At 39.7% G+C, this 18,097-nt stretch overlaps 1 protein-coding gene across 1 annotated transcript in view; it reads left to right on the top strand.

Moving 5' to 3' along the window:
* SLC16A10 (solute carrier family 16 member 10) overlaps positions 1 to 17,882 on the top strand; it is a 125,814-nt gene extending 107,932 nt beyond the window's left edge. The window contains exons 5-6 of the mRNA XM_080806926.1: positions 7,508 to 7,736; positions 9,096 to 17,882. Of these exons, the coding sequence (XP_080663052.1) occupies positions 7,508 to 7,736; positions 9,096 to 9,328 (462 nt within the window). The 3' untranslated portion in view covers positions 9,329 to 17,882. The remainder of the gene's footprint in view (positions 1 to 7,507; positions 7,737 to 9,095) is intronic.
* Positions 17,883 to 18,097: the final 215 nt, after the last annotated feature.

The following is an 18,097-nucleotide window of genomic DNA, read 5'->3' as shown; positions in this document are numbered from 1 at the left end:
AATGATCATAATCGCTGAATAAATGGCCATGTAGACTACTGTGCTCAGAAGCTTGGCTGTGAAGGGAAGGTGAAGGGGAGTCTGGGGTGGGGGGTGGTTTGGGAGTAGGGAACTGAGCGTGTCTCCTCACCGTATAGATGGGAGGCAGTATTTGAACCGGGGCTTAAGTGGGATTTGGATGCAGGAAAATGATTGGAAAAAGCATTTATTACGGATAAAATAACTTTCATTAAGTGATTTGAAATAACAGGAGCTGCCATTTATTATTTCCACGTGCCAGACAATGAGCTCAGGGCCCCACGTGCAGTCTCTGGTACTCCTTACCCCAACCCTTTGAGGACAGTATTGGAGGTGTGAACCCTGAGGAGCAGGGAGGCGGCCTCACGGTGGGTGGCTGTGTGTGGCTCCCTTCTGCTGTCTGCAGAAAGGAGTCAGGTCACGTGGTGGAAGGAAGCGTCCATAGCTGGTAGAGTGCTCCTTCTGAAAGCATTTACTGTATTATGATCAGTCCCCTTTCATTAGGACCTTTTCTGTGTACATGCTTGTAGAACAGTTGATCTTGTTCTCAAGGGTCAAGGGAACCCTCTAATGGACACTTGCTGCATTATGGACTCTCTGCTTCTTTGATTCTTTCCAACAATTGTGTCTACTGTGCTCCAGCCTAGACCTGGGTGCGGTGATCCACACAAGACACGCATGGCCCCTGAGTTCCTGGAGCAATACTGGAGGCAGGAAAAAGGAAGAACTCAAGAAGATAGGGAGAGTGACATGGCAAGAGTTTGGGAAACTAGGAAGGGCCACATTATATAGGACCTTAAAAGCCAAATGAAGAGATTTTACTTTAAGTGTATTGAGTCTTTGCTGGAGAATGATGTGGTTTGATTTCACATTTTTTAAAAAGATGTATTTATTTGAGGGGGAGAGAAGGAGAGGGAAGGAATCTCAAGCAGACACCCCACTGAGCAGGGAGCCCGACACAGGGCTTGATCTCACGACCCTGAGATCATGACCTGAGCCAAAATCAAGAGTCAGGTGCCCCTGATTTCACACTTTGTTTTTTATTTTATTTTTTTAAAGATTTTCTTTCTGTATTTGAGAGAGAGAGCATGAGCCAGGGGAGGGACAGAGGGAGAAGCAGGCTCCCGGCTAAGCAGGGAGCCTGACATAGTACTCGATCCCAGGACCCTGGGATCATGATCTGAGCTGAAGGCAGACGCTCAACTGACTGAGCCACCCAGGCACCCCCTGATTTCACATTTTAAAGTCACTGCGGTTGTATGCAGAGGAGAGATTCCTGAGATGGAAGCAGTAATCCATTCTCCACAGTAGTGTCTGCCGAGTCACAGGTGAGGACTGCATTTCGGAGAGGCCTGTGAAGGAGAAGGAAGGCCTTCAGTGTGTGCTGTGGCTCCTGGCCTCGCTCCTTTATATCACTCCCCTCCTCTGTCTCTCCTTTTCCTTGGCTTCCCTGCCCAGCGCCCAACCGTTCAGTGTGGTTTTTGATTCTTGGCTGTTCTTTGCCACAACCGGCTCCAGCTCTGCCTGTTTGCTTCTCGCCCTTTCTTTCCCTCGCTGGCTGCCGGCGTCTTGGCCTGGCTTGTGAGAGCTGGAAGACTCGCACTGCTCACCTTCCTTACCTTCTCGTCATTGGAGGCGCGGACATACCCGCTCCCTGCTTTTGTCCGTTACAGCCCAGCCTCGCGGGGCTGTGACAGTTCTTTCCCCTCCCCGTCTCCTAGCAGCTGGGCGCGGAACACACTTCACAGCCTCCCACGTGGTCTGATTTCTGGTCACGGTCATCTTGGGTCTGGGAGGCTGCAGAGCAGAAAAGCTCAGGCTCTGGAATGAGACATGAGTTCACCCCAGTTCTTGTCACCAGCTGTCTCCAGAACCGGCCGAGGGCTGCGGTAAGGAGTCACGGTGACAACCATGAAAAGCGTCTCCCCAGAGCGGATGAGTAATAAACCCTTCCTTTGATTATGTTTTAATATTCTATCAAATACTGATGCAGATCCTGATTTGGAACGGGTCTCAAGAAAGGAAACCTTGGCTATCCTGAACTAGAGATCTTTGCTTATAATTTTTTTAAAGTAATCTGTACACCCAACGTGGGGCTCGAACTCACAACCCTGAGTCGCACACGCCACCAAGTGAGCCGGCCAGGCACTCCGGAGACCTCTGCTTGTAGACAGACTCCTCAGCTCCTGGTTCGGCAGTCTCTCACCTCCGCTTCAGAGTCTGAATGTAAACTCCTTCAGGGTCCTCGTTTCGTGTTTTCAGCTTAACCACTCTAAATGCCGAGCAAAGAGATAACTGAACTGCATCGTATGGAATAATAACGGTTAAAGGCTTTTTACTCTGGGCTCCTAGCTGGAAACGTCTGGAAACTTCATATTGAATAAATTCGTAGGAGCAACACTTGACTCTAACTGGGGCCAGTTGTGTGTCTGCCTCTGAAAATGCCTACTGCTTATTCAGGTGCAGCTCATTTTTCTTCTTGAACTATACTTAGATTCCTGAGCAAAACTTAAACTGACATTTCTCCAAGAATGTTCTTTTTGTGATAGAAATGGGGAAAGATAATAGGGAAGAAAAAAAAAGGAAAGAAAAGCCCACCCCAATTTTTTGGTTAAGTATGTAAACAAACTTGAGCAAGGTGTTCTGTAATAGAACCTATAATACTGTGACAGAAGATATTTCCTTGGGTGATTTTAAGAAAACAAAAGCAAGAAAGACAGCTCAACTGTCAATGCCTTATTAAATGTCAGTGCCAGAGGCTAGCAGAGAATTAGGGACCTCTGAATACTTCATTTAGGGGTGCTTGGGAGACTCAGTTAAGCCATCTGCCTTAGGCTCAGGTCATCATACCAGGAGTCCTGGGATTAAGCCCCGCACCTGGCTCCCTGCTCCGCAGAAAGCCTGCTTCTTCCTCTCCCACTCCCCCTGCTTGTGTTCCCTCTCTGTGTCTCTCTGTCAAATAAATGAAATCTTAAAAAAAAAAAAAAAAAAAGAATACCTCATTTAAATCTAACCAGAGCTGCTGTGCTGGAGGAGGGGAAAGAGTTTGTAGTAATACTAAATTTTTTTATCTTTCAAACCGGAGCCCAGTATTTACAAATCAATATTTGATGTATGGATCAGTATTTTTTTGGGGAAATGATGAAGTACAGAAACTCCCATATGAACAGTTCGCTAGCTATTTTCTGAGAGACGGTAAAGGATAAATGTGTAAATGCCAATGAACTCAATTCTTAACAAAAAAACAAGAAACTTTACTTTTAAATAACAATTTCTATTTATTAAAACTTAACAATTTTGAGTGACAATAGTTATTGTCAAGTAATTGAAAAAGGGAGAATATAGTTAATATAGTTTGAACTGAGAACTCGTAGTCAGGTAAAGTATTAAGAAACTGTTAAGTTCAAATATATAGTAATATATACATAAATTTGAAACATGTTTTTTTTTTGTTGTTGTTGTTGTTTTAAAGAGAGGGGGGGAGGGGCAGAAGGAGAGGGAAAAAGAGAACCTTAAGCAGACTTCAAGCCCAGTGCAGAGCCCAACACAGGGCTGGATCTCATGACCCTGAGATCATAACTTGAGCCAAAATCAAGTCAGATGCTTAACTCACTGAGCCGCCTAGACACTCCTACTAAATTTGAAACTTTTTTTTTTTTAGATTTTATTTATTTATTTGACAAAGAAAGATCACAAGTAGGCAGAGAGGCAGGCAGAGAGAGAGAGAAGCAGGCACCCCGCTGAGCAAAGAGCCCAATACAGGGCTCAGTCCCTGGACCCTGAGATCATGACCTGAGCCGAAGGTCAGTGGCTTAACCCACTGAGCCACCCAGGTCCCCCTAAATTTGAAACTCTTAAGTGAATTATTTTTTACAAAACTAACCAAAGAACAAAAGTTGGAAGGGGCCAAAAATGTATAGAAAAATCAGGATAACCACCAGAAGTACAGGGTCTCAAGTTATATAAATTTGAGAAAAACATTCATATATTGAGCACAATTGATTTGGTGTGCTTAGGCTTTCAGTAATTCACTCTGGTTCTCTTATCTTGGGAGAGATTTTTACTGAACTTTAAAAGAACAGGAAGTATACTCAAAGAAAAAAATATTCTTGAAAGCAAACCTAGGGATGCCTGGGTGGCTCAGTTGATTAAGTGCCTGCTTTTGGCTCAGGTCGTGGTCCCAGGGTCCTGGGATCCAGTCCTGCATCGGGCTTAGCGGAGAGTCTGCTTCTCTCTCTGCCTGCTCTGCCTGCTGCTCCCCGTTTGTGCTCTTTCTCTGACAAATGAATAAATAAAATCTTTATTAAAAAAAGAAGAAGAAGAAAGCAAACCTTGTATAGTTACAGTGGCATGGTTGGGAATGTTTAGTCGGTGGCTTGACCAATTAAATTCATTGAATGTGGCCCCATAGTGTCCAGAAATTTTATTCTAGATTCTCTGGAGTTTGTGATAATAGATAAGTTATGATTTCCATGTTTATTTCCTTTTATGTTTGTAGGCAGAGTTAAAAATGTATATATAATTAAGACTATTAAAGTGTGGTTAGGTTATCAATGATAATACTCCTGAAATCTTTATGTACTTGTGAATTTCAAACTACTTTCTTTTTTTTTTTTAAGATTTTATTTATTTATTTGACAGACAGAGATCACAAGTAGGCAGAGAGACAGGAAGAGAGAGGGGGGAAGAAGGCTCCCTGCTGAGCAGAGAGCCTGATGCGGGGCTCGATCTCAGCCTGAGATCATGACCTGAGCCGAAGGCAGAGGCCCAACCCACTGAGCCACCCAGGTGCCCCTCAGACTACTTTCTATATTTTATTTTTAGATCTTTTTCTGTAGATGGGAAATATTGGGAAGCCTTTTGACTTGTTCAAGGTCACAGAGAGCTGGAACCTGGTCTTGTTCCTCTGAACCTTAGTTCTTTCCAACCTACCAGGCTGCAAGCCCACTAATTACCCATGCAAAGAAATTATGCATGTGTTTTCATTGAATTGGGTTGGAGGAAGTGTTCAAGTAGAAAATAAAAAGGAACACCTGGCTGGCTCCTCTGGTTAAGTTTCTGCTTTCTGCTCCTGTCCTGAGCACCGTGGCAGGCTCCCTGCTCAGCGGGGAGCCTGCTTCTCCCTTTTCTTCTCCTTCTGCCCCTTCCCCGCTCTTGCTTGCTCTCTCTCACAAATGAGTAAATAAAATCTTTAACAAAGAAAAAGGAAACAAAACAAAACAGGAGAATGAGAGATGGTGTTCTTTAGAAAAAGTGAAGTTTTAATAGTGAAGAAGAAAAATGCACTCAGCTCTATGGTATGATGGTGTCAAAAAGAGACCTAACCTGGAGTCTGCCACTTGCTTCAAGAGCATGTTTCTTACCATGGGGTCTGCGGACCACTTGCATTAGGGTCCACTGGAGAACTTGGTACAACTGCGGCACCTCCTCCTGCATCCATCCACTCGCTGTGCCCTGCCGGCGGCCCCGCAGGCAATCGGGCCACGGAGTTGGCTGGTGCACGGCTTCCCTGAGCTGAGTGACTGAGCTTGGTGGGCCGGAGGTGGGAAAAGCAGAATAGAAGATGGTGACCCAGATGGCTGCTTTATATGGTCTCTCCCTTCCTCCCCAGCCCCCTTGTCGTGGGAGGTACCCCCAGGAAGAGTTCCGCCTGCTCACTGCTCCCGCCTGCGCAGACCAGGGGTTCCCCGGTGGGCACATGTAGACACGTTACTAAATGTCTCCCAGCATCACTCTGCATCTGTAAAATGGGCATCACATTAGTACCCACTTCATGAAGTTGTTAGGAGATCACTAGCTAACATGCTTGGAACAATGCCTGACATTTATTTATTTATTTTTTTTTTAAGATTTTATTTATTTATTTGACAGAGGCAGGCAGAGAGAGAGGAGGAAGTAGGCTCCCCACTGAGCAGGAAGCCTGATTCGGGGCTCAGTCCCAGGACCCTGGGATCATGACCTGAGCTGAAGGCAGAGGCTTTAACCCACTGAGCCACCCAGGCACCCCCAACAGTGCCTGGCATTTAATAAACACTAAGTAAATGATCCTGCTATCCTATGCATATTTCTAAAAAGGCTGATGCTTTTTGAAACATTTCTTCTGCTGACTGGTGAACTGTCCAGTTTCATTTAGTTCTTTGCCTAAAAAAGTTACTGAATTGCCTGCTCCCTTTTGTGTACCCACCGTACTTGGAATATGCAACTGTGGAATATCTAGAATACTCGATGTGCAGTCGTTTTCCATGTCCATCCCCCCACAATCCAAGGTTAAGGAACCAGGGTTTATTCACATGGCACCGTATATAGCACAGAGCACAGAAGCTACCCAATGGCAGGAGAAATCAAGTGTTTGGTTCTGTTAACTACTCTACCATTAAGTGAAAGTGTTCCATGGCTCAGAATATTTCTCAGCCTTAAGTCTGTGCTTAAATAGGGTATATCTGTGCTGTATCACCAGAAGACAGTGTTTGAAAATATCATTAAATAATCACATTGATTTACATTATCAAATAAAATTGGATTACATAATTTAGCTTTTAGGATGTTCTAGTAGAATATATTTATATTTTCATTTGCATATTATACATATTTCCTATGATAGTCAAAACTTAATTGGAATTTGAATAATCGAAATTCAGTACATATTTATGTAATACATAGCAAATCATAGATACTTATTTTAATCTCACTTGGTCTGAATATTTGGAATATGTCTGGAATATTGGCAGGCAACGTATTCTAAATTATTTAAATGTCTAAACCTTACGTCATTCTAATCCCCAAGCTGGGAGCTGTGTGATGTGAAGTACTAAAGCTTGCTGGCATATTTTCCTTTTGTAGAAGACTAACACTAATAGGGTATATACAACTTCAAAATCAGATGTTTGATAAATGAATTTGAGCTGATTCTCAAAGAACAAATATTTATTGAGTATCAACCAGGTGTAAGATTCTTTTTTTTTTTTTTAAAGATTTATTTATTTATTTATTTGACGGACAGAGATCACAAGTAGGCAGAGAGGCAGGCAGAGAGAGAGCGGGAAGCAGGATCCCTGCTGGGCAGAGCACCCGATGCGGGGCTCAATCCCAGGACCACCGGGATCATGACTTGAGCTGAAAGCAGAGACTTTAACCCACTGAGTCACCCAGGTGCCCCATCAACCAGGTGAAAGATTCTTAAACCTTAGATTATCTACTCCAAATATGACTTTTGTACAGATTCTGACTTCAAAGAACTTACAGGCTGGAGGGAAAAGTAAGTAATAAAAATACTTATTTTACTCTTGTGCCTTTATGGAAATTTTGAGAAAGTGCTAGGGGAACTTAGGGGAGATGATTATGGGAGTTGATTATATATATAAAATCAAGGTGAATTGGGCCAGGGAGGCAACTAACCAATAGTTGGGCAGAAGTCCTAAGCATGTTGCTTGGTGATTGTAACATTCACTTTTCCTGAGAGCAGAATTGACATTGTGCTGTCTTGTCCTAGGTAATCTCCTTTCTCTTCATTGGTCTGATGTCCATGATGATTCCCCTATGTAGGGTCTTTGGGGCCCTCATTGCTGTCTGTCTCATCTTGGGTCTCTTCGATGGATGCTTCATTTCCATTATGGCCCCCATTGCCTTTGAGTTAGTTGGTGCCCAGGATGTTTCTCAAGCAATTGGATTTCTACTTGGATTCATGTCTCTACCCATGACTGTGGGCCCACCTATTGCAGGTAAATATGATGATTCTTCAGTAATTTACTATATGGAAAATATGATTTTTTGGTTGCCAGTCTTTTGCTTTTGTGTGTGCCTTACTGATAACATTTTTAATAAGACCAGCCTTGGATGACGTGTTGAAAAAGTTTGCTGAGGAGTCCCTCTTATCCTTATTGATACATAACACACACTATAAAATGTTCAATTGTAAGCTTCTGGGCTTTAAGCTTTCACAATGCCTATATTTCATTTAGTATATGTTTTGGGGAAATGGAAACACAGTTGCTTTTAAAAAAGAGATGAAGATTCTAAAAGATTTCTAAATATGTACGCTTTGTGTAAGAGATCATATCCTCCCCAGAAATAATTAATGGAAAATAGCATTTAGTGGAAACAACTCAAGTGTCCATCAGTAGATGGATAAACAGAATGTGTGTAGCTATATAATGGGATAGCATTCAGCCATAAAAAGGAAGGATTTTTCCAATCAATACATGCCACCAGGGGGACGAACCTTGTGACCATTATGCGAAGTGAAAGAAGCCAAATACAAAAGGTCACATACTGTCAGATTTTATTTACATGAAATATGCAGAAGAGGTAACTCCATAGAGGCAGAGAGCAGACTGGTGGTTTCCAGGGGCAGGAAGGAAGGGAGTTTAGGGAATAACTGACTGCTTAAAGGGTATGGCATTTCCTTCTGGTGTGATAAAAAAATTTTTCATGATTTTGAATTCTAATTTTATTTATATTTTTAAAAATTTTATTTATTTATTTGAGGGAGGGAGAGAGAGAGAGAGAGCATAAGTGGGGGAGCGGGAAGGAGCAGAGGCAGAGGCTGAGGGAGAAGCAGATTCCCCATTGAGCCGGGATCCCGACGTGGGGCTTGATCTTGGGACCGTAGGATCATGACCTGAGCCAAAGGCAGATGCTTAACTGACAGAGCCAACGAAGTGCCCCTGGAATCCTAATTTTAAATAGTTTTATGTTATTTCATAAGCAAGTAGGCCCAAGAAAGTTTGAAATACAGACATTGTGGGGTATGTGTGTATGAGAGAAGTTTCAGGCTGGTGGTTTATCCACCTTCCCCTGAAATAAGGACCGTTATACCCTGGGTCACAGTACCCCAGAGGCCTCGGAACGGTTTTGAAAAAGCCAAAGCTTGGTTACAAATAATTTTTTCCATGTAATATCTTGGTACACAAACCCAAAGACCTGTGGTCTGTGACAAGATTAAAGATCTAAGATCTTTTCCTTTCTCGTATCAGAAAAGGTTTATACTTCAGACCCATTTCCCAAGAAATGTGTGACTGATCTCAGACCCCTAGGAGCCACCCTTGTTCTCTCTTAGTGACAGTTTTTTCCCTTTCCAGGGTTACTTCGTGACAAGCTGGGCTCCTATGATGTGGCATTCTACCTCTCTGGAATCCCTCCCCTTATTGGAGGTGCTGTCCTTTGTTTTATCCCCTGGATCCATAGTAAGAAGCAAAGAGAGATTGATAAAACCACTGGAGGAGAAAAGATGGAGAAAATGTTGGAGAATCAGAACTCTCTGCTGTCAAGCTCATCCGGAATCTTCAAGAAAGAATCTGACTCTGTTATTTAATGTCTTACATACCTCCACCAGACTGAACTTGCTTCAGAAGTTTAAGCAAGTTTTCCTTTTATATAAATTGCAAATTTCTTATTTTTTTAATTACATACTAGGAATAGCACAATAATGAGGAACTAGAACCTTATTACTACAAGAACCATTTTCTGCCACTGAATAGCTAGCTGTCTGGTATTTCCATGAGTGTGGGGGCAGAGACTCTGGTATATGAAAACTTACGTCGGAAAGTCAAATATTGTGAGCATTGATGCTATCTCAGTAAAAAGCAACTCTGGAAAACTGTGAATGCTAATAAGCTTGTACAAATATTTAAAAATACCTCAAGCTATAATGAAAGGGTTGCAATTTGGTTAGGACTGGAAATACTGTCTTACTGTCTCACGTGATGTTTTAAATTCCAGTATCTCTGTTTTAATTTCTTCTGCTACTGGGAAACTTTTTACAAGATTGAAGCCTGGATTCTAGGTAATGTCAGACCTACCTAAACCTCAAGTCTGTGTTAAAGCTGCTTGCCTGCTGTTAAATAAGGTCTGAAATTAAGTTATTCCGCCTTGCTCCGCTGTCCAGGGAGCTTCCAGGAGCAGATGGTAGCACTGTGTGCAGATTCGTGCGTGGCACAGAAGGGCTCCTGGTCATAAGGGCAGAGCAATTCGGGAGGCAGGCCTTTCTTCCTCTTCCATTTGTTTCCTTTCGGTTTGCAGTGTGTTTTACTCAAGTAGCCAGAAACCCCCAAATTTCTGAACTTGTTTAAAGTGTAACAATAAAGTGAAATAGAATGAATGAAAGAGATTCTGACCATTTTAACGTAGAATTTTTCTGACTTCGGGATTTGTTAGCACTAGGACGTGACATTTCCACAGAGTCTTACGGAGCATGTTATCAAGTTGGCAGTTTCAGGTACAGGTGGGGAAAAAAAATCTTTGTATTCATGCAGAAAATATTTCTGATAGAAACAGTTGCTCAAATTCATTTATAAAATTAATAGGTCTTGAAAGATTAAAATCACTTATAAAGAGAACTTCTGTATTACCAGAACTTTCTGGCAAAATTTGCACTTGTCGGTATTTATCCCAGCACACTCCCCATTAATATTCCCAGATTTTTTCTGTTTATGCAAAGACACTTGCATAAATGTATTATTTTTAATATTTAATTTTAATTTTTAAGATCTTTTTAAATCTAAAATTATTTAAATTTAATTTTTAATTTTAATATTTAAAAGTATTAATGTTTTAAAGACCTAAAATTAAAACCAAAGTCATGCCATGACCTATACTCATCTACAAAAATAAAACTCATCTACAAAAAATAGGAATACTTTCCTCATCCTGAATGTTTCTTATTTATGTCTTTGAAAGTTAATATGCAAAGTATATTTAAATCCTAAGTATAAATGTATATTAGAGCTTCCTCAAATGTAGCTTGTTAACTTGGGAAGAATGCTGTCTTTTCTAAAGCACCTCCAGGATCCATCTGTTTTGAACTTCTCTGTAAGGACAGAAACTTAATTTCTTATCTCCCTACTTTTTCTTCCAGCATCTAATCTTCTTTGTCTTTAGCTGAAACCTGAAGAACATATGGATTTGTAGTTGTTGATGGGGCGGGGGGTGGCAGGCCACATAGGGGGCTAGAGGGAAGTGAGGTGGTTAATAAAACAGCTAGAAAACCCAGAAGTTCAAAGTAGGAATGCTAAATGTGCAACTTATTTTTAATAGGATTTTAAATGATTTTTGATTGTGAAGACATTCAGCAGTTTACTATGACATACACATGGTTGTAACTTTTAGTACTTCTATATTTCATATTTAGGAAACTTGGGTAATTTGTCTTTTGGGAAGGTTATGTTGCTTAAAAAACAACTATATTTTGACCGTTCTGCCCTTTCATATTCTTATTTTAAGTTTTTAGAAAATGACTTAGAGGGGCACCTGGGTGGCTCGTCAGTTAAGTGACAAACTCTTGATTTCATCTCAGGGTCATGAATTCAAGCCCCGCATCAGGCTCCATGCTGGGCGTGGAGTCTGCTTGAGATTTTCTCTCTCCCTCTGCCCCTTGCCACCCAAGCACCCATGCTCTTAAAAAAAAAAGAGAAAAGAAAAAGAAAAAAAAAAAGGCTTAGAAATGACAATATATTATTGGGTTCTTCATTTATTCATGCCTAGTTATATAAAAATCACTTCCCCATTATGATCAGTGCTTTTGAGATCAGAAAAACATACAACTAAGACCAATCATCAAACCTGCTATTATAAAAAAAAAATTTAATAGTTTTAGCATAGACTCCTCTAAGACTTGTCCCTACCCCTGCCAATTTTACAGAAAGAATTCTAAAAGAGAAAATTAACTCAGTAGAGACCTCCAAAATGTTTTCCCCTTTCAAAATTTGACTGATTTGAGAAAGGAAAAAAAAAAGTAATAATCTGAAACTCAAAGGTTAGGTTCCATAACAAAAGAGCAAAGTGGGGCGCCTGGATGGCTCGGTTGGTTAAGCCTCGGACTCTCGATCTCAGCTCAGGTAGTGATCTCTCAGGGTTGTGAGTAGTAATGTGGAGCCTAACTTAAAAAAAAAAAAAAACGTGAAGTAGCTGAAGTATTTATAGTAAAACTTAGATCTCAGAATATTGTGTTCATGTATAAAATTACACATATGCAGTTTTCAGTCAGATGGAATGAATTAAACAGTCCTATGACACTGAAAAATCTCTCCTATAATAGACTGTTATGGAGAGTTCTTTGCTGTAATAACATAAAGTTAAAAAGTACAAAAGATGCTAAATTCTATAAAATTACATTTCATAACATGTTTGGTACAAAAAGCTCTAGAAGTCTGAAGTTCTGGAAGTTCTGCAAACTTAGAAATGAAAAATACTAATATTCATAAGGATTTGTGTCTTAGAACAAGAAACGTTACCCTAATCTTTCCAAGTAAATCCTTTCTAATTTCTGAACAATGTTAACTTTATTGCAATAGAGTGACCTGGTGGGCCTAAATGTTTTTGTTCAATCCATGCAATTGAGAGGAAAACAGTAGAGTCAGAACTCTGCTTTCTATCTCATCATCCTAATTCTCAGAGAGAACCAGCAAATTCTCACATTCAGAAGGTTCTAGCATTTGAGGCCAACAATATAAGGGGAGCAATTATTCCTCCTTACAGAGACTCTGAATCAGATACTATTGTAACTGACACCCACGGATCTTCCAGAAACATTTTAGTTAAAGCAGTAGATACTCTTGGTATCCATCCATTTCAGTAATAATAAACCACCTAGATTGATACTTTACTCAAAATTTATAAATTTCTTTGATCACAGTTGGAATCCTTTGTCTGCAGTCCTACTAAGAGACTTGTAATGTCCACTTGAGGTTGCATAGGCTTGCATTAGGCTTCAAATTCTAGTTAGAAACAGAAGCAGGACTCCATTTGTACTTCCGGATCCACAGTACTTTTTTATATGTGTTTGCAGAAGATCCCGTGGGCTCTGCCCAAGTATGAAGCAAACCGTAACTCTGTTAGCTTCAACTTTCTACACTTTTTAAAAAAAATTTGTTAACATATAATGTATTGCTTGCTTCAGGGGTACAGGTCTGTGAGTCATCAGTCTTACACACTTCACAGCGCTCACCACGGCCCGTATACCCTCCCCAACGTCCATCACCCAGTCACTCCATCCCTTCCCTCCCCTCCAGTAACCCTAGTTTTGTTTCCTGAGATAAAGAGTCTCTTATGGTTTGTCTCCCTCCCCGGTCCCATCTTGTTTCATTTTTTTCCCTCCCTTCCCCCCACGACCCCCCGTCTTGCCTCTCGAATTCCTCGTATCAGAGAGATCTTATGATAATTGTCTTTCTCTGACTTATTTCACTCAGCATAATACCCTCTAGTTCCATCCACATCATTGCAAATGGCAAGATTTTTGTGGGTTTTGACGGCTACATAGTATTCCTTAAAGTAAATGTACAATTAGTTGTAAAGTAAACACAGGTTTGTTTTTACTTCTGGTAATTCTAATCCTTTTAACTGCACTAAAGAATATTTTAATTTTTACCTTTGTTATTTATAAACCACTTTATGTCTGGATGACTGTTGGCTGTTAAATCAAGAGAAAACTGAGTAGAAAATGCAGTGAACAGGGGCAGGCCGCGTCCAGCGTGGGTGGCACCGAGGGGGGTTCCTGGTAGTGCACGTTCCCGTTCTTTCTTACACTCTGCTTGCTCTTCCTGTTCTCTTTCTCCTTATCATTCTTTTTCTCTTTACTAGCCCCATCCTTCAAAAACCTGCTGAGGCGTTCATTAACCTCCTTGCTTAGTTCTACTGGCTGCTTGGCAGCCCTACTTACTGGTACCTATGGCTTCAGAGAATGGAAGCCCATGCCACGTCATGTAACCTGGTGAATGGCTTGCTCTCAGCCTTGAACTTAGAGTTCTATTGGTTTACATTGAAAACATTAATTATGTGATTAAAATCTGGGAAGGAAGTTCATATGACTGGCACCTTTTATGCTAATATCTAAAACTTTACTTAAATGTTTAAGGTAATGCTTTCAGAGAAAAGACTGTCAAATTCTTAACAGGAGAATTTTCAGGGGGCATACATTTTTACTTTGATTTTCATATTCTATTAAAGTTTTGCTAGATCTTAGTCGGAGAGCACGTTGTGGAGGATGCTTTGGAACATAGCGTGCCCCTCACATGTGGTTCCTAATGAATCTGTGTTAGACTTTATGGTAAATGGTGTTAGAGTAAACTCCCAGAGTCTAGAGACACAAGTGGAAAGGAGAAGTTAATTAGCTCCAATTAAAAAATATGTTAACAATTTAAGTTTTAAACTCCTTAGGAAATTTCGAACACCGAAAACTTCACTGTTGCTGGCATAAACATTAAGGAGCAATTTTTGCGTTAGGCTGAAAATTGTTGCTTTTGCCAATGTGTGAAAAGGAGAAGGAAGTGAAGTGTTCTTATTTTACATTTATAGTCTTTAATTTGAAAGGCAAGTAGTATCTTAGCTAAGAGAAAAGAATCATCATAGTTTAACTCTTAAAAACACAAAATTCTTACCTTGTTACTAAAACAGAACAAGTGTGCCATTTGTAATGGTGATGTGGAGTACTGTGGAGTAAGAACACAGCGGAGAAGGTAGCCTTGCTACTCTACTTGACTGACAATCATTAATTCTGCTCGGATTACACTCACTGATTTTTGTTGATACTTAGGGGTAATCTGGAGCGGAGTTTGAGCATGGTTCATGGGGCAAAGATTAACAAGGCGGAGAGCAACAACAGACAGCTCGTGGGCTCACTGTGATTTTATAATCACGGCCCTTTTTAGCAGTTTATTGATTGGCAGACACTAATGCTTTGTTTTATAAATATGCTATAGAGTGATAGGTTACAATCTCAAAAATAAAGGGCCAAATGCCCACAGCAAATGTGAAACCTGAAGACAACAATCACAGTTCCTAACCTTACATGAATGTGGACTTAACCAGATGACTTTAGATGACTCCTCTCGAGACAATAAAGATCCATGAAACAATTCATTGCCACATCTTTGAGTCACTCAAAGAAACCCTGAAACTTGGGATCTAGTTTACTTAGCTTGCCCTTTTAAAAATGACCAATTTTTCAATAATAAACATTAATCATCTTGATCTCTGTACCTTCAAGGAACTCTCCCACAGTACTATTTTCATGACATACAATATAGGAGGCTACCTCATTTACAAAACGGAAGATTTCAATTTTTTGTTAGTGTGTTAGACATTGGGAATGAAATAAAACCTTTCTAAGTACTTGATCATGACAGGCCACCTACCTCAGCTTTCAGTGTCCAACTAAAAGTCCAGCTTAATCGAGTCGTGCTTAATCAGAAAGGAGCTAATAGTGACTCTGAGATTAAAAGGCAAGGGAGTGCAAGAAATACAGGGGCCAAACTATCAGTAAAACTTCTTAAGTACTTTGTTCTGAGAAGTGGATATAAGAGGAACAAAAAAGGAGTATTAACTAATGTGGACTGTGGATAATGGGAAACAGGAAAACTGAAGAAATTTATGACCTATATATAAAAATGAACACTTACTGAAATGTTTCACCAGTGGCTTTTCAAACTAGAGTGGCAGCTTAACCAAGTCTTATTTTCATTTGTGTTTTCTTCGGCATAGAAATGGGTAATCGCTGACAACAGATTACATGCTTGTGCCTTAACCATATAACTTACATCTTACATTCCTGCAGGAGGCACCCCTTTCCTAGCGGAACAGGGACCGTGGCAATGAACTTTTGTCTCACTGGAGTCTTAAAAAAATGCTGTCGTTGAGTATGGCAGTAGTGTAGGAGCTAACCCACAAGTTTCCAGTCTAATTGAAGATGTTTCTGGCCTTTCAGTTTGAGTGCTGTAAGAAGAATATTTTGGAGTTGAATGTCACTAACCATGTGTGTGGTAGAAACTATCAGTATAAAATAACTTTCGGAAATCTAATGAAATCTGTGACACAATTTTGGAGCCTCTGGTACATGACTTTTATTCTTTACTAAATCATACTTTTTAGTATCTGTCCATTATTAGAAGAGTCCATTTGTTAAATATGTTAAGTGTGGGTAAGCACACAAAGCCTTTTCTGTGAGGATCTTCCCTAAATGTAGTCTTCTGTAGTATATTCTAATATACTAGAAGGTTAATGGGTCACAGTATCTTTCATAATTCAGTCTATATTGGAGGAGTACTTCAGGGACTGAGGGCTTCATGAGTGCTAGTTTTTGGACCCCACGCAATGAGCAGACTATATATTTGGTGCCTTCCTTTCCTACCAAAGAAAAATTAGGTTAAAATTGGTGCTAAAGGTCATGTTCGTTTCAAAATTATTTTTTCTTTTAAAATGTATATATCACAACAGGAAATGTGTAGGTCCAGCAATATTATGCATGTTATATTCTGTATATACAGCTAAAGAAAAAAACCTCACCTAAAAGCAGTTGAGTTCTGGTATCTACTTAGAGGTATATAATTTCCATTAACATGTAAGGCTTTAAAGTACAAAACTGAAAAAAAAAATGATCACCAAATGAAAACTCAGTAATGAATATACCCTGCAAGCCAATAACTTGAAGGAAAAAGTCCCATACAATGTTATATGTCCGTTATATCTCCATTAAAACATAGAAATAAAATAGTTAAAATAACATAAAAATTAAAAACTCCCTGGTCAATGTTTCTAGCACAAAGTTAGCTACGCAAAGTAGTCTTTAACTCTGAGGGTGTATAGAAAAAAGTTTTATATATATTTTATTGTATATATATATATATTTACATGTTACAAAATACCTTTCTAATGAGCTTGTTAAAGTGGATACTTTAAGCTATTTTTCAGGCTAAAATTAGAGTTAGGGGAGTCATCAGTCTTAAAACTTGGATAATGAGTTACATTAAACAAATTCTCACCGAAAGTATCATTGTTCATCTTTCAGATTTAACATAAAGACTTAAATTAGTAAAGAGTACATCTGGGTCAGTGTGAGCAAATCTCAGACCTATGATTTATTCCAGGTTCTTAGCGTCATGGTTGTAGCTGACCGGATGACTCCCACCTAAAATCCCACGTGGGTCTCTAAGTCTTAAGGTCTTGTGAGTGGGATTCTGATGAAGTGAGTATAACAGGTTTTTATTTAATCCTGCTTTTATAGACTGTCTTAACTCTAGGAGGATTTTATAAATATAAATTAGAAAATGATACACTCTAGGAAATTAGGAAAATCATACATTTAGAATCTACCAGAGTATACTGGATTCTCTGTTAACTAATGATAACTCCTAACTACTGTTAACCTGGGTTATGTGTGGAAGGGAGAATGGGGGTTCGCTCATGAGAAGTCACTGTACAGTGAGATGAAATATCCCTTTACTAACTTCTGGATTGACTTAATTTATGTGGTTTGAGAACTGTAAGATTCCAAAGGCACTGTGCTATAATGCTTGATAAATTTGCATTTTGTCAGTTTGTTCTCCTACCAGTTTCTTTTAGCCTGAAAATGGTAGCTACAACAAACAGAACCCTACAGTATTAAGAGAGAGCGTGGATATTTTAAGTATCTCTTCATATAATATGACATTTTTCATGTCAACTTATTTTAATGTTTATCTGAAAGGCAATTTCAAATTATGTGCATATTTTCAAAGCTAGAAAAACATGCTATATCTTAGACATCAAAACCAAATTATGCCAAGTGCACGCTGTTCACCGCGGTGTGGCTCTGCTTCCCTGCCTACACAGGATGCCATTTTTGGTACAATAGTTGCTTAAACAGAGATCACGATGTGAAATAATTATGCTGGATTTGATCAGTATGCAGCGTTTTAGTACTTGCCTTTAAAAAATGTTTTTTTTTTTTTTCAAAGAGTGTAATTTATAATTGGTTTTTTATAATGTGCAATTTCATATAGATAACCAAAACCTTTTTAATGGAAAGAGCTTTGTAATCATTTGGAGAATAAAATCATTTTACTGTGGAACAATGTGGTATTCTCAGTAAATACAATTAAAAAATGTTAGCAAATTTCTGTAAGGCTTTGTGATTATATTTATGGAATTCCCTGGGGAGATGAGGGAAGGAAAAATTACTGAAGTGAAAGAAACCGTCTGTGTTGAATGAAAGAAAAATCAGCTGTGTGCCTTTTAAGCTGCGCACATGTATTCCAAATGTGCTTGGGTATCGTTACCTCTGCTGGGCGGGTGACGGGGAGAGCAATGATCCCAAAGCACGGGAGAGTCCAAA

Source organism: Martes martes, assembly GCF_963455335.1.
Source record: "Martes martes genome assembly, chromosome: 6".
In the NCBI taxonomy this organism is placed as follows: domain Eukaryota; kingdom Metazoa; phylum Chordata; class Mammalia; order Carnivora; family Mustelidae; genus Martes; species Martes martes.
The sequence above is the reverse complement of the archived record's forward strand: the minus strand, read 5'-3'. Positions and strand labels throughout refer to the sequence as shown.